General features: G+C 43.3%; 1 protein-coding gene across 9 annotated transcripts in view; it reads left to right on the forward strand.

The window, feature by feature from the left end:
* Window positions 1-17,396, forward strand: part of DCLK2 (doublecortin like kinase 2) — a 170,615-nt gene that overhangs the window by 133,308 nt on the left and 19,911 nt on the right. For 8 of the 9 annotated variants that reach the window (XR_009534088.1, XR_009534089.1, XM_060116201.1 and 5 more), the window contains 4 exons: window positions 8,387-8,506; window positions 8,991-9,137; window positions 15,820-15,953; window positions 16,342-16,419. Coding sequence is in view for 7 of the 9 variants with exons in the window: in XM_060116201.1 (XP_059972184.1) it covers window positions 8,387-8,506; window positions 8,991-9,137; window positions 15,820-15,953; window positions 16,342-16,419 (479 nt within the window). In the remaining 2 variants the exon portion in view is untranslated. Of the gene's footprint in view, window positions 1-8,386; window positions 8,507-8,990; window positions 9,138-15,819; window positions 15,954-16,341; window positions 16,420-17,396 lie in introns of those variants that run through there. The other variant, XM_060116223.1, reaches the window with a different exon arrangement.

Here is a 17,396-nt window from a genome sequence, read left to right on the forward strand (position 1 = left end):
GGTACACTAAGTGTTGAGGCAAATGAATAGGTCACTTCAAACATTTGGATCTTATTTTTCTTTGTTATTGAATGTCATTTTATTTTTATAATTCATGATCATATACTTTTTTCCATTCTGATATTTTGCTTTTTTGAACAATTATTTCCACATTGACTATATAAAATTATAATGTTAAAACTATAAAAAAAACCCTGAAGGATAGTTGACTTACAATATTGTGTTAGTTTCAGGTGTACAGCAAAGTGGTTCAGTAATTTTTTCAGATTATATTTCATTATAGGTTATTATAGGATATTGAGTATAATTCCCTGTGCTATACAGTAAATCCTTGTTACTTATCTATTTTATGTAAAGTAGTTTGTATCTGTTAATCCCATGCTTGTTTTGTTCTAAATAGGTACATTTTTCCACTAAATTTTATATTTAGGAAAAAAATGGATATAGAGAATTTGCTTTTTTAATAAATTTAATTAATTAAGTTATTAATTAATTAATTAATTAATTTGGCTGTGTTGGGTCTTCGTTTCTGTGCAAGGGCTTTCTCTAGTTGCGGCGAGCGGGGGCCTCTCACTGTCACAGCCTCTCGTTGCGGAGCACAGGCTCCAGACGCGCAGGCTCAGTAGTTGTGGCTCACTGGCCCAGTTGCTCTGCGGCATGTGAGATCTTCCCAGACCAGGGTTCGTACTCATGTCCCCTGCATTGGCAGGCAGATTCTCAACCACTGTGCCACCAGGGAAGCCCAGAATTTGCTTTTTTAAAACAAAATCTAAGGGGAGGTATTCAGCCACTCTTCGGGGGCATCGTTCGTTACCTCTGCCTTGTGGGTTGTATACAGAAAAGTAATAATGCTGAAGATAATATCGACCATTTATCAAAATGTGTTATCTATCCATTTATCAAAATGTATTATCTATCCAGGCTTGGACATATAGGAATTTTGCACATTATCTTTAATGACTTGCAAAGCAGATGTACTGATTTTACAGATAAAGAAACAGAAATTCAAATTAAATAGCTTCCCAAAAGTCACACAGAAGAAGAGCAGTGATTGGACCTTTGGGCTAGTTGGTGGCACAGCCAGTCTACACTGGCCAGTCTACCATGATCCCTCTCCAAGTTCAATTTACACATTTGTTCTTATAATAAGAACCTGGGAAAAATTCTTAACCTCTGGTTTTCTGTTTGCTTTTCTGTAATGTACAAGATTAATTCACTTGTTTACCTAACATTTGATGTTCGTGCAAGATACTGTGCTGGGAATAAGGTAATTTAACATTAATACCAGTTCCGTAAAAGTGTTATGGGAGTTCAGGGTAGCACATGAGAGAGAAGTAGGTGCTCAGTGGAGATGCCTTAGAGCAAGAAGCGTTCGAGATGTATTTGAGCAGTAGGTACGGCTTGTGTAGGCAGTAATGACTGAAAAGCTTTTGAGGCGGCCAGCGCAGTCTGAGTAGAGGCCCCGAAGATGGAAAGCATGCTGGGTTCTTCCAAGTAGGAGGTTTTCGTTTTCTTTTTTAAAAATATTTACTTATTTATTATTTATTTCTTTTTGTTGTGCTGGGTCTTCGTTGCGGCACATGGGATCTTCACTGCAGCATGCGGACTCTTAGTTGCAGCATACAAACTCTTAGTTGCGACATGAATGCAGGATCTAGTTCCCTGACCAGGGATCGAACCCGGGCCCCCTGCACTGGGAGTGCGGGCCACTGGACCACCAGGAAAGTCCCTCAGTAGGAGATTTTCTTAAATTGATTTATAATGTTGTGTTAGTTTCTGGTTTACAGCAAAGAGATTCAGTTATACATATGTTTTTTTTTTCATATTCTTCTTCATTATAGGTTGTTGCAAGATATTGAATATGCAGTAGTTCCCTGTGCTATATAGTAGGACCTGGTTGTTTATCTACTGGGTTGGCCAAAAAGTACATTGGGTTACTGAATATGTTGTTCAGTAAAGTTCTTCTTGAAAATGAAAAATGTGTCTTTTATTTTTACTTTCAACCAAACAATCTTTCTGGCCAACCCAGTATTTTATATGTAGTAGCTTGTATCTGTTAATACCAAACTCCTAATTTATCCCTCCGCCACCCCCTTTCCCCTTTGGTAACCATAAGTTTGTTTTCTATGTCTGCGAGTCTGTTTCTGTTTTGTAGATACGTTCATTTGTGTCATATTTTAGATTCCACATATAAGTGATATCATATGGTATTTGTCTTTTTCTGTCTGACTTACCTCACTTAGTGTGATAATCTCTAGGTCCATCCATGTTGCTGCAAGTGTCATTATTTCATTCTTTTTATGGCTGAGTAATATTCCCTTGTGTATATGTACCACATTTTCTTTATCCATTCATTTTCTGATGGACGTTTAGGTTGCTTCCATGTCTTGGCTATTGTATATAGTGCTGCTGTGAACACTGGGCTGCATTATCTTTTCAAATTAGAGTTTTCTCTGGATATATGCCCAGGAGTAGGATTGCTGGATTATATGATAACTCTATTTTTAGTTTTTTAAGGAACTTCCATACTGTTCTCCGTAGTAGCTGCACCAATTTAAATTCCCACCAACAGTGTATGAGGGTTCTCTTTTCTTGACACCCTCTCCAGCATTTATTATTTGCAGACTTCTTAATGATGGCCATTCTGACTGGTGTGAAATGATACCTGAATGGAGTTTTGATTTGCGTTTCTCTGATAATTAGTGATGTTGAGCATCTCTTCATGTACCTATTGGCCATCTGTATGTCTTCTTTGGAGAAATGTCTGTTTAGGTCTTCTGCCCATATTTTGATTGGGTTGTTTGTTATTTTGTTATTGAGTTGTATGAGCTGTTTATATATTTTGGAAATTAAATCCTCATTGGTCGCATCGTTTTTGCAGATATTTTCTCCCAGTCCGTGGGTTGTCTTTTTGTTTAGTTTATGGTTTCCTTTGCTATGCAAAAGCTTATAAGTTTAATCAGGTCCCGTTTGTTTAGTTTTGCTTTTATTTCTATTGCCTTGGGAGACTGACCTAAGAAAACATTGCTATTATTAATGTCAGAGAATGTTTTGCCTGTGTTCTCTTCTGGGAGTTTTATGGTGTCCTGTCTTATATTTAAGTCTTTAAGCCATTTTGAGTTTATTTTTGTGTATGGCGTGAAGGAATGTTGTAACTTTATTGATTTACATGCCACATAGGAGATTTTTGCAAGATCTACCTTGGGGCCAAATTTAAGGAGGCTTTTTAGAAGGCTATGGTGTTTGTAAATTTAAGAATTCTTCCAAGTTTGATATTCTAAATAATATTCATTCTAAATATTTATTGAATTCCCATAGTGTATGAAGCCCTGAGCTTTCTGTTGTGGTGCTTAGAAGTGGTCCTTCCTTCTCTTCCCAGAGTTCTGCATTCATTATCTACATGATATGGGTCCAGGCAGGACATAAATCCAAATGTATATTGTATTAGTTTCCTGAGGCTGTTGGAATAAATTACCACAAACTTAGTGGCTTACAATGGAAATTTATTTTCTCACAGTTCTGGTGGCTAAAAGTCTGAAATGCACACTCCCTCTGGAAGCTTTAGGGGAGAATCTGTACTTTGATTCTAAGTAGCTTCTGGTGGCTGACAGTATTCCTTGGCTTGTGGCCACATCACTCCAAACCCTGCCGCCGTCTTCACCTCCCTCTCTTCTGTGTGTCTGTTTTTCCTCTTTTGTCTGTGAAATCTCCGTCTGCCTCTGTCTCATAAAGACACTTGTGATGGCACCCAGATAATCCACTGTTATCTCTTCATTGCAGTATCTTTAATCACATCTCTGAAGACATTTTTTCAAATACAGTAATATTAACAAGTTCCAGGCATTAAGACTTGGTAACTTGTGTGGCCGTTATTCAACCAACCACACTCATCTACCGCAGAAATTACACGTAGCGATCTGAGCATCTCACCTCTCTCGCTGCATGATCCTCAGCAGTACTCACTCCACAATATATATACCAGCTGTAAAGCCACTGTTGACCGAGAGCACCGCATGATGTGTTTATGTCTTCCGCTTTCTTGAGCACTTCAGAACGAACTGTGCTAGCTGCTGGAGGGCGAGGTAAACAGAAAGCTCCGGGACAGCAGGGTGAGGGCTGTGGTTGGAGCCGAGCGCAGGGGCACTGAGAACAAATTCGAGGGGCTCCTAACCCCATCACAGTTGAGCAGGGGAGGCCACCTGGAGGAGGTGAGGTCTCATGTGGTGCTGAGGGGTAAATAGGAGTTCACCAAGAAGTGGGGAAAGAGAGCTCCAGACAAAACCGCCTGTGCAAGTGCCTGGAGGTCTAGATAAGAGATTGGCAAAAGGGGATAAAATGGGAATGGATGTATCCCGAGGCTATTGAGAAGGCAGACCTGGCAGGGATCAGTGATTGATTGGCTGTGCAGGAGGATGCAGGAAGGAGGGTCCGGGTGGAATTCCTGTCTGCTCTGGGCAGCCAGGTTCATGCAGTGAGACAAAGGACACAGGAGGGAAGGACCGGAGACAAGATGATTCTTTGGTTTGAGAGAGCTGTTTATTCCGCAACTCTGTTTCTCTCTGGCTGTCTCTCTCTCTCTCTTTTGTCAGTTAAAAACCACCCTGGCCAAGGATAGGGCGGTATCCTTTGCCAAGTGAGCAGTTTTCTTTGTCATTTACTCTCACATACAAAACCGTGGAACACCGCCATGAAATGATTCATGTGTAAATTATTTGGAGTTAGAATCATGAATCACTTAACATAAATAATGGTAGATGACTGAATAATGCAAGTTCAGTGCAGTTCAAGACAAAAGTGATGTTCACGTTGTATTTAGAAATATTTCCCTGGAAAATGTAACCTAGAGAGCCTTTTTATATATTAGAAACAAAGATTACATACGGGTTGCATAAGAAATCGGAAAGATTTTTGTGCATTGTTTTGTTTTGCTTCTGAGGATGGTTTACGTTAGAAAGTGGATTGTTCCTTCAAAGACATATTTACATGCATCGTCAGAGGTTGGGAAACAAAGGCTAATAGCTCCCACATCCCAACAAAAACCTTCACTATGTGCATAGAATACTAGCCATTGTTGAGTAGCATACAGTAAGCCGAGATAATAAATAATGGTGGAGAAAATGTTGCAATATTCACTTAATGTTTGAAATGTAACACTGCCCAGAGGCCCTGGGAGAAGTTCCACAATGCGTCTCAGAAGACTCTCTGTTGTGCCTTTTAATGAAAAAGATAACTTGGGGGAGGTGTAGTCTCTGTATGTGGTAGACTCCTTATTTTAGCTCCAATTTGAGAGAATTCTTGGGGTACTGGTGATGAGGATTATTTTACATATGTCACTTTAAATTAGCATCACAGACAGAGCCCCTGAAGAGAGGTAAATTTATAGACTCTCCCTACCAAACGTAAAATAGATAGCTAGTGGGAAGCAGCTGCATAGCACAGGGAGATCAGCTCGGTGCTTTGTGACCACCTGGATGGGTGGGATAGGGAGGGTGGGAGGGAGGGAGACGCAAGAGGGAGGAGATATGGGAACGTATATATATGTATAACTGATTCACTTTGTTATAAAGCAGAAACTAACAGACCATTGTAAAGCAATTATACTCCAATAAAGATGTAAAAAAAAAAAAATTATAGACTCTCCCAACCTGGGGGAAATGGGGAGGAGGGAGGAGAACTGACCTGATAGTTCCACTTAGCTTAAAAATCAAACACCCAGGCTTCCCTGGTGGTGCAGTGGTTGAGAGTCCGCCTGCCGATGCAGGGGACACGGGGTTGTGCCCCGGTCCGGGAAGATCCCACATGCTGCGGAGCGGCTGGGCCCGTGAGCCATGGCCACTGAGCCTGCATGTCCGGAGCCTGTGCTCCGCGACGGGAGAGGCCACAACAGTGAGAGGCCCGCGTACCGCAAAAAAAAAAAAAAAAAAAAAAATCAAACCCCCATTTTACTACCATGTCGTCTCGGCTTCACACAGAGTGAAATAAACTCATTTGGTTGCCTTTACATGTTCACAAAGGTACATCCGCCTCTGCTTGTTACTGTGATTAAGGACATGGTTGGCACAGATGAGCCAAAGGCTTCTAAACAGGTGTACAAATGTGGAGGGTTTGCTGCATCTTTCCTTTGTCTCTGTGGCCACGAGGAGTTGGCTGCACAGCTGCTTCCCTTGGGAGGGACCGGGGCTCCGTTGCTGCCTACTGCTGCTGCCCTGTGGGACTGGAACCAGGTAGGGGGCCCTGTGGCCTCCCAGCTGAGGTTGGCTAGGTCCTGAGAACCACTGTTCTCCCCCGTCTGCTGACTCCAAAGCCAGTCTAAGTCTCCCCAGCCCTGCTTGTCAATGGGCATAGATTCTCTTCCTGTACAGAGCCTGGTGTGGTTCTGCCTTGACTCCCAAGTGGGTGTGAAACTACCTCTGGTTCCTATCTTTTCAAGGAATTAAATAGTTTCAGCTTTGCACCTATCATTTTGAAAAATTACAACTTTGACTAAAGCCTCCCCCTTTGAAAGGGGATAGTGTGCCGTACAAAAAATGTGGACTGGGATGTCAGGACCCTAGGTGTGCATCCCCCCTCCAAGGACTGTTCTAAGGATAAGCGTTAAGACGTTAACACAAGTACCTTGCACAGTGACTGACAAATAGTGACTAGATTCCTAGATCATGTGGGTTCAGCATTTGCACTGTCATTTTCCAGCATTTGCCGAGTGACTACCTGGACAAACGCAGTGCATTCAATGCTCGAGAAACACCACCCACCATGAGCAGCAGCCAGCAACAGATTTTCTCTGAATGTTAGTTATTCATCTGTTATAATTCATACTTCCACCTATTGTCGAAAAGCATTTGAGATGGCTTTGAGTAAAAATACATGTATACATGGATGCATGAAGATGAGAGGAACCATAAATGGTATCCTGGACTAGAGATAAGATAATTGTCTTACTACAGCAGCAGAACACTAAATTTAGTTGAAATTCATGAGAGCAAAGGAGGCAAAAGGGGCGGTAAGAGGGAAGCACACACACACACACACACACACACACACACACATACACGAACATATAATATGAATATATGCATATATGTGTATTGAATATTTAGGTAGCAAGTGATAGCTCTTATAAGGTAAATTTTATAAAAGCTATATTTGAAAACCTAGAGTGTGTAATAGGGCAATTAGCAATTTTTACAAAGCATTCCCTAAATTCTAAACAATTTATTATTACAGTTAATGAGGATTAACAAATATGACATTGTTGAGAGATTTTCATGTCTCATAATAAAATAGACCAATTATTGTTCATGATGCATGGGTTGGTGTATTGAAAATAATAATGCCGTGAGTAAACGTTTTGCTACAGTGCTGATCCCAACTGCGTTACTCACCAGCACTGATAATCAGGTGGTATTTTCAGAGAAGTGATTAGAGTTAAAATGAAAACAGTGCTCCCCATGGTACTATATGTTTCCTGTTTTCTGAAATACAAGATGATAAGGAACATCCATCTGGTGAATGATTTCATACCCAATCATAGAAGAAGAAAGTTTCTTTTTTATGAATTTCAACATGAAATTCAAATTCATATTGGTAATAGTTTAAAAACTAAAAATGTTTGTAATGCTAGAAGTTGTATCCCATAAGCACGCCAAATTTCCTTATATGCCTAGTCTTTATTTCTGAGTGTATACTGAAAGGGAAAAGTGATTCCAGCTGAACTGCAAAGCACAGTGTGGTGTACACAAGCTTTCATAGCATCACAACCTCTTAAGGTGTTAGAAATAAAGAAGAGACAAGCAGTGTGTTTTATGTGCCAGATAGCATGCCGAGCCTTTTGAGGGATGTATTTTTTTTTAATAAACTTACTTATTTATTTTATTTTTGACTGTGTTGGGTCTTTGTTGCTGCGTGTGGGCTTTCTCTAGTTGCGGTGAGCAGGAGCTACTCTTCTTTGCGGTGTGCGGGCTTCTTATTGTGGTGGCTTCTCTTGTTGCAGAGCACAGGCTCTAGGCACGTGAGCTTCAGTAGTTGTGGCACACAGGCTCAGGAGTTGTGGCACGTGGGCTCAGGAGTTGTGGCGCACGGGCTTAGTTGCTCCGTGGCATGTGGGATCTTCCCGGACCAGGGCTCAAACCCGTGTCCCCTGCATTGGCAGGTGGATTCCTAATGACTGCGCCACCAGGGAAGTCCTCGAGGGATGTAGTGAAGAATGTCTTTCTGTTAGTTACAATGAGGTGTCACGCTGACTTGTCCTGTCCCTGGGGACACCAGCTGGGCCAGGGTCTCTGTTCCTTCAGTGTCAGATCTACAGCCTGTGTTGTCCTCCAGAACACAGGGATAGAGCAGAGGGTTCTGTAATTCCTGATCTACCTCTCCAAACCCTTTTTGACAGGAGCATCTGATTGAGAACGAAGTGTCGATCCTGCGCAGAGTGAAACATCCAAATATCATCATGCTGGTTGAGGAGATGGAAACAGCTACTGAGCTTTTTCTGGTGATGGAATTGGTCAAAGTAAGAGGATGGAGAGATTTGAGGAGAATTCACTGATGACAAATCCCAAGACTTACAGTATTCCTGAAGGACCTAATTGGAAAAGTGTTTTGCTACCTGGAAACTTTCATTATTTATAATCATCAGTTTTAGGGGCACTTGTGTCATTTTTTTCATCTACTCCAGGCTGATGAGCTTTCTTTGTTACCTTCACAGGACTGCCACTGTTGATGTTTTGTTTTGTTTTGTATTTTTAATATTTATTTATTTATTTATTTGGTTGCATTGGGTCTTAGTTATGGCAGATGGGCTCCTTAGTTGCGGCACACAGGCGCCTTAGTTGTGGCATGCAAACTCTTAGTTGCGGCACACATGTGGGATCTAGTTCCCGGACCAGGGATCAAACCTTGGCCTCCTGCATTGAGAGCGCAGAGTCTTAACCACTGTGCCACCAGGGAAGTCCCCACTGTCGATGTTTTGATATGTTCTTTTATGTGTCCTTTAGGGTGGAGATCTCTTTGATGCAATTACTTCTTCAACCAAGTACACTGAGAGAGATGGCAGTGCCATGGTGTACAACCTGGCCAACGCCCTCAGGTACCTCCATGCCCTCAGCATTGTGCACAGAGACATCAAGCCAGAAAACCTCTTGGTACGTCACCTCTGCCTTTTCTGTTCCAACTCAGGCCTCTCTCCCTTTAACGTGACAGTAATTGTATGCGAACAATCATATGCAGACTGTGACATTTTAAAGTTTATACCAACCCTGCAGATACGGGGCTGAGAGAATTTAACTCTAGAAAATCAGCCTGACTCAAGTCAATGACCATAAAATGTTAATAGATTTCTTGAATTGATCTGTACTTCTGCATTTACTGTTTACCAGACATTAGAAAACATATTTTCATTTACGATTTGATGGATGGTGCTAACGGAAGAAGGGTGAGCAGGAAAATTATTTTATGAGGCAAAAACTTCTGAAGAATAAATTGGAGACAGAAACAGAATCAGAGGCTTGTAGGAGACAGAAGTAGAACACGAGCGTTCGTTTCTGTGCAGGACGGACCTTTGGAAATGATCTAGTCCATTCATTTCAGCTCTACAGATACGGAAATTGAGACCCAGAGATGCTAACTCGTCTTGTTTAAAAGTCTCATTTGTCCCGTTGTTCTACAGATGAAAGTCTTATTCTAATATGCACTCAGCTTCATAATCCAGTTGACCTTTCCAGCTACTTCTCCTGTTACTCTCTTCCCTACCCATCTGGCCAGCATGGCACTCACCTTCAAGCCATATTTAACTCACCTCATGGTGGCCTTCAAACCAAACATTGCTAATGGGGACAGTCCTTGTGTCTACATTGTAGAGAAATTTTAGAGAAGGCAATTTGGGAGTTCTGCACGCACACATCTCCCAAACGCACACAGGACTCTTGGCTTCTCTGTTTCCACCTTTCAGGGCTGAGCATCACCATCATCATCATTACTGCTTGGCAGGTGAGCCTATCTGAGTCTCCCATATCGTGTGCATCCAAGCACAGGTTTCCCCGGGTCCAGGAGTTGGTGAAGACTTGACTTCCTCAGCAGCATTACACCTCATTGTTGGTGTCCACACTGGTCTTGTTTGCAGCATCCTCTCCCCCAGCAACGTGGCAAACACGTTCATCTTGTAAGATACTGAGCAAGGCACGTCTTCTTGATATCACCCCAGGCTCCCTGGGCAGAGTCAGTCATGGCCACCTCTGGTTTTTGCTGCACTTGCCGTGGTGCAGTGATTTTATTGTTTACTTGTCTGTTGTCTTCTCTAGGTCGTAAGCACTAATGGGGCAAGGTCTGTGTTTCGGTTACTTTATATCCCCAGGGCTGAGGAAGCACACAGTGGACGTGGGTAGACGGCTGGTGACTGACCACCATGGTCACCTGGGTCGCCAGCAGCTGGCCCTCAAACACAAGTCTCCACAGCCTGCCTCATACGCCCAGCACACAAATAACAACTGAATGGACTAGGCTTTGGGGCCGTCCTGGGGCTTTCTGCTAATCCAGGGTATCCGTTTCCCCTTTTGGTTAATGCCATTTGATAATTTCCGAGTGTCCACTTAAAAAGTATGTGAGGGTTTTTTTCTTACTGTCTCCTGCCTTGAGGGAATATGTTTCATTTCTGTTTGTTCCTATTAGGAAAGTAAACACCCCTGCTCTGTAAAACAAGATGTGTTATGTGAAGTCTAAGGAGGAATGGAGGCAGCGGTGAGCCAGGCCCCTGGGTGGACGTGAGGGCGTGGGGTTCCCTCCTCTGGACCGGCTGCTTCTGCACCGTGAGGCTGCGGTCTGGGCTGGGGTCCCCCACTGACGGAGCTTGGCCGGGGGCTCCACAGGCAGAGGGGACAAGGCTTCACCCCGCGGAGCCAGACACAGTGCCGAGGTGTTCCCGAGGACGCCCCTGCTCTGCACGGCCCACGTCACCGCAGTGGCCGCTGTGACTGACGTCCTCTGAGAGCACGGGGCCACGGGGCCCGAGGACCAGTGGTTACCGCAGTGCCCGCGCCGCCGGGCTCTGACTGCGGGGGCCCAGCCAGCGCGGAGGGTGGCGGAGGGGTGAGTGAGCTTCCCTGTGAACCCGAGGGTGCCCGTTTCCCAGCTCACTGATTCCGTTCCCACCCCGTTTCCCCTCTTTTCCACTCACAGTCCCTTACTGTCTGCAGAATCTCAGGTTCCCGCCCCTCATCCTCTTCTGCTGTTACTCATCAAGGGAAGACAGCAGTTGGAGACATCAGTCCCCGTTAGGATGAGTCTCAGAATGTAGGCAGGAGGTTGGAATCGAGGGCCTCACCCGCCCCACCTGCCCCACCTGGATGAGTGTCCGCCCTGCTCCGGGACCTGCTCCAACCCCCGCTGTGCTGCCCAAAGGGCAGAGAAGGGAGGTGATAAAACTGATGTCGGGATGAGGCTCATGTGTGACATGAAAGGGCCGTGGGGTCGGGCTTTGGAGACCCTTAGCTGCGCATATCTAAGTAGAATATGTGCCTGCCATTGGGAACCTAACTGGACCCCTTGGCTGATCCTAGATAGAGTCAGCAGGTTGGCGTGAAAAAGTGCCATCGAGGCACTAAAAGGAAATACACAGAAGGACTGCCAACCTCTTGCTGCTCTAAAAGAGAACTGGGTCTTTAAACACCGGAGCATTCAGACATCTGATTTGCATCCCCTCCTCTGGCAGCAGGTGTCATAATTTAAACCCCTGCCAGCAGAGATGTATGGGTCACCGTGTCAGGGAGCACAGGGGTGGCCATTAATGCCGTGAGTTACAGCCTGGCGGTGCCCTGTCAGAGGTAACTATGAGAGACCAGTGATAAATTCCACGTTTCCAGGAGTTCTGGGGGCAGGGGAGAGAAGAGGGTTGCTTTCTCATATTTGGAGTCCTGCTAAATCATGATGCTGACATTTTATTTAGAGAGCTTGTGGCATTCACTTTGTATGTGGGATCTGCATTTCTCACATATTTCGGTTTTGCATTCTGAAAGCAACTTTTGACAGCGTCTCTCAGCTTGTGGTGGGCCCTTTGAGCACCGCAGGGCTGGAGTTCTCACAGTGGTGGTGCTTCAGATCTCACTGAGAGTCTGCAGGCCGTGCAGGCTTTTAGACGCAGGGAGGGTGCGGTGGACGGCAGTGGTCCTGTTTGGAGCCCCCCCTTGGCTGCCTGCTCGTAACTTGAGTTTTCTGAGCCTCAGTTTCCTCATCTGTAAATTAGAGCAACAGTTCTCTTCCTAATTGTCCAGCGGGGTGACTATAGAAGTGCAGTGAGACAGCGTTTAGGAAAATATTGGAATCTCCCAAGTCCTGCGAGGATGTGCGTTACTGGGGAGAACTGAACTCTCTGCCAGAACAGAAGGCCTTTGGAGTCCCTGTGCATTTAGCCACCTCTTTCTTAAAAACAGTCTCTTAAAGCCATGTGTGTGTGTCCGTGTCAGTTTCTTAAAGCAATGTCATAAATTAAAAAAAAAATTTTGGCTGCATTGGGTTTTCGTTGCTGCACACTGGCTTTCTCTAGTTGCGGCGAGCGGGGCTACTCTTCGTTGCGGTGCGCGGGCTTCTCATTGCGGTGGCTTCTCTTGCTGCGGAGCACGGGCTCCAGGCACGTGGGCTTCAGTAGTTGTGGCAGCCAGGCTCAGTAGTTGTGTTCATGGGCTCTAGAGCACAGGCTCATTAGTTGTGGCGCACGGGCTTAGTTGCTCTGCAGCATGTGGGATCTTCCCGGACCAGGGATTGAACCTGTGTCCCCTGAGTTGGCAGGCGGATTCTTAACCACTGCACCACCAGGGAAGTCCCAGCAATGTCATAAATGTGTGTGTGTGTGTATGTGTAGATTTATAGATGTATATATATATATATATATATATATATATATATATATATATATATATATATATATATTTCCTGCTTTGAAGAGAATCTCCAGCTAAGATTTGAAATTTACTTACATTCTCTTCCACATATTTGCCTTTGTGTCTAGCATTGGGGAGAGATGAATCAGATAAAATATTATTATTTCAGGCTTGTCTGCCCCTTATGACACTTCCCTTTTGATGTTTAGCCAAGGAGTACCACTTGCCCAAACATAATTCAACGATTATAGACTGTTCAGTCCCTTTCTATTTATACTCCTGCATCTGACTCTGAATTCCTTATAGGGGATGTGAAAAACAGGACTTCTGGGACTTCTGAGTATCTAACAACACTTAAATACCCCTAGGCATCCCTAAACTGAATGTCTAAAATAAACACTATTTTTAAAAAATGTACCTAATGAGTGTATTTTAAAGTTGTAAAAACAAAATGACATTAACAAAACTTTTTTTTTTTACTCTCATGATAGAGACATTTAGAATTATAATGTTGGTTATAATGTTCTTATCACTGCAATTACTCAGGGAATTTCTAAAGTCTGGGTTTCAGTAAATGCATCATAAATTCTAACTGTAATTCAGATTGTTCTTGTTAATGTTTATATTAAACATAATGGATGGAAAGTCGTCCTAAGACTAAGCATGACTAAGAACCTGGTTTCTGTTGCTTTAGGCTGAATCATTAGTAGCTTTGAATATGCTTCTGCTGAGTTGTGGGCTGACTCAGAATGATAAATATCTGTGAGGGACTCCAAATCCTCATCATTAGTCCTGTGAAACTTGTAAGTCATAAAGATGCATGCTGGGCACGGGTATTTAGTACAACAACATGGAAGCAGTTACTGAAATACTAAGGTGAAAAATACTCCTCTTAAATTGCTGAGAACATCACAGCCGAGGAAGGTGTTTCAGTGTCATCCTTAAAAAATGCCTGTTAAGATGGTGGGGTCATTGGCATGAGGAAGGCTGGAGGTTCTTGATGTCTCTTTATTGAGGAGTTTATAAATCACCCCCCTCATTAAGTAGCCGACTAATGGATGATGTTGTAAACGTGCTTATCTTGAAAAAACATAATTTGCTAAATTTTTCACTTCCTTTAGTAAGTAGTGGTTTAGATGAAAATCTGATTCAGTTCATGGTAGAATACAAGGAAACACAAACAAAATATGTTTAAAATGTAAAAGTAGAGGAAAGATATGACGTGAGTACAGGTTAGGTTTTTTGGGGTTTTTTTGTTTTGTTTTGTTTTTTTTACGGTACGCTGGCCTCTCACTGTTGTGGCCTCTCCCGTTGCGGAGCACGGGCTCCGGACGCACAGGCTCAGCGGCCATGGCTCACGGGCCCAGCCGCTCCGCGGCATGTGGGATCTTCCTGGACTGGGGCCCGAACTCGTGTCCCCTGCATTGGCAGGCAGACTCCCAACCACTGCGCCACCAGGGAAGCCCCAGGTTAGGTTTTTGTAGTTATTCTCTGAAATTGAGTGTTTTCAGAATGGACGTCCAAGAGGCAAACGGACAGCTTGTTAAAGATCCCACAGTCAAATCTCAGTTATGTTCTCACACACACTCATTTGCTTCTAAAATCATCCATTTAAAATGTAACTTCTGGACTTTTATCCCATAAGGAAAGTTTGCTTATATATAAAATTAATTTCTTCTGAATTATGGAACCAGCACATGTTCATTGTAAACAGTTTGGAAACTACTGAAAAGTATAAAGAAGAAAATTAAAGTAACCTGTAATGCTACCACCTAGAGATAAATTTAACATTTTGGGGTGTTACAGTATATATATAATTTTGAATATTTAAAAAAATTTATGTAATATAGTAAATATTTCCCATGATTAATATTTACTTGAAATGTGCTTATTAATGACTGTATAATATTTCATTGTAGGGATTTACCATGATTTATTAAGTCATTACCCTGTTGGCCATTTATGTTGCTTCCAGTTTTTAAAAACAGATGAATTCTGAGATTGGCATTCTTGTGCATAACCTTTTGGTCCATCTCTGTTGCCTTAGAGCAGGTTCTTAGAAGTAGATTTACAGGATCAAAGGTTATGAAGGATATTAAGAAATTTACATATGGTTGCAGTGCTTTCTAGAAAAGTTGTTACATGTTCACCAGCATTGTTAAACCTTTTCCAAGATGATGATTTACTTGATCTAATCAGCCAGTCCTTCTAGGAAAGGAAGGAACATTCATTAAGTCCTGATCTGTACTTCACCTCCTTTCATCCTCACACCAACCCCGTGAGCCAAGGACCCGTGTCCTCCCATTTCACAGATGAAGAATCCTACCCAGGGCGAGTGAGAGACTTTCAAAGGTCACATCACCACAAAATGGGTGGAGTGGTTGGTTATGCAAGCTCAGGCTGTCATTTTCTTTCTAAATTTCCAGGGTTCTCCCCTATGTAATATTTATATTCATCATTGTCTAGAGAACAAGTTCTAATTTTATTTTCTAAACTAAACATGCAAGTTGGAGAGAGCGCCTAGCGCCTCAGTGGACACTTCATAAACATTTCTGAGGCTCTCACTTCCCCCCTCCCCCCCAGCGCTCAGGAAACACACAACAGAAGTCTTAGAGGGCTCTCGAGCCAACCAGGTAAGCAGTCACCTACACCCCTCAGCATGCAGACGTGCCCATTATACTCCTAGGTAAGGAACTTTTGCAAAGGTAGAAATATTGTCTTTTTCCTATTTCACACAATAAAAATCACATGCAAAACCTCTAAAAAGAAAAATTAGAGCTTTAAGAAGCAACAAAGATAAATCATGGCGTTAATATCACAAGGAGCGATTTCTTTTGATTTGTTAGTAAATGTATGTGTCCTTTCTGCCTAATTCCAAAGCCCCCCACCTTGCAATCACTGAGGAAAAAAAAAAAAAAAAAAAAGACTTCTGATTATTGGCTGGTTTCTGTTCCAGGTGTGTGAATATCCTGATGGGACCAAGTCTTTGAAACTGGGAGACTTCGGGCTGGCCACTGTGGTCGAAGGCCCTTTATACACAGTCTGTGGCACCCCGACTTACGTGGCCCCAGAAATCATCGCTGAAACCGGGTATGCCTCCTGGGGGTTTGGGTTAGTGCTTTAACTTTGGGAAAGGGTATATTTTGCTGCTACATGCCTCTTGGGAATGTGGAGGGCAGGAGAGACTGTTACCTGCACCATGATTTTGATCCCAGGAGCTTGAGTGTGTGCTTCCAAGAGCCCTAGGCCTGGACTTCTGTCCCGAGGCCAGTCTCGGAGTCCCCAGGATGGTGGGGAGGTTGGGAGCAGACACACCTTTTGTCCAAAGGGTAATTCATTCCTCTACATGAAAATGAGCAGTTTGGTGCCGAAAAGCCTTTTTTCCCCCTAACAAACAAAGGCAAGTACTCCAGTAATGTGCAGGGTTCCTGGGAGTAGTATCACTGTGTCTCTCCTCCCACCCACTTTGTTTCCCCAGCTATGGCCTGAAGGTGGACATTTGGGCGGCTGGCGTGATCACGTACATACTGCTCTGTGGATTCCCACCCTTCCGAAGGTCAGTGGCTCTTTGAATGACAATATTTGAACTGTAAACCCTCTCCCTTTGATCAGGAAGCAGACATTCTACTCCTGGCAATCAGGACCAGAAACTACTCAATAAAAATGTCAGTTAAAAATTATACAAACATACCTTTCACTTTTTTATCTTAATTTACAACCTATTAATGTATATTCCTTGTCCACACTTTTGATGTGAGGCCAAGGCCTTTGCTTTGTGTTGGTCCCCTGAGTTTCCTGCGGTCATTCTTCCGTAAAACACACCCATAGTCCAGTGTCTATGATTTCCATTCTCAGTCTTTTTCAAGAGGAATAGATTTAAAGATCCTTGCGAAGCAATCTGATCCTTCCAGGTAAGCCTTTTTCTAGTTCTTAAGAGTTGTCTCTTCTACTTAATTCGACAGCAGTTTTTTGGGTTTTTTTTTTTTAAATAAATTTATTTATTTATTTATTTATTTTTGGCTGTGTTGGGCCTTTGTTGCTGTGCACATGCTTTCTCTAGCTGTTGAGAGCGGGGGCTACTTTTTGTTGCCGTGAGCGGGTTTCTCACTGAGGTGGCTTCTCTTGTTGCGGAGCACGGGCTCTAGGAGCACTGGCTCAGCAGTTGTGGCTCACAGGCTCTAGAGCGCAGGCTCAGTAGTTGTGGCGCACGGGCTTATTTGTTCCGTGGCATGTGGGATCTTCCCGGACCAGGGCTGAAACCTGTGTGCCCTGCATTGGCAGGGGGATTCTTAACCACTGTGCAACCAGGGAAGCCCCCTCAACAGCAGTTTTTAAACAACTCACTTTGCAAAGCATTCAACCTAGTTCTTGTAGAAACAGGGAATTCTTTCTTTTTAAATTTATTTTGTCCGTTCACATAATATTTAAGTAGAATTACAAATACTTTTGGCATAAACAGAACTGGGAACAGCAGATTGACCCTTGGTGACCCTGCACCTCACCTGGTGGCCACACATGGTGTTTGGGTGTGTG

The sequence above is a fragment of the Mesoplodon densirostris genome, chromosome 1 (assembly GCF_025265405.1).
Source record: "Mesoplodon densirostris isolate mMesDen1 chromosome 1, mMesDen1 primary haplotype, whole genome shotgun sequence".
Lineage (NCBI taxonomy): Eukaryota > Metazoa > Chordata > Mammalia > Artiodactyla > Ziphiidae > Mesoplodon > Mesoplodon densirostris.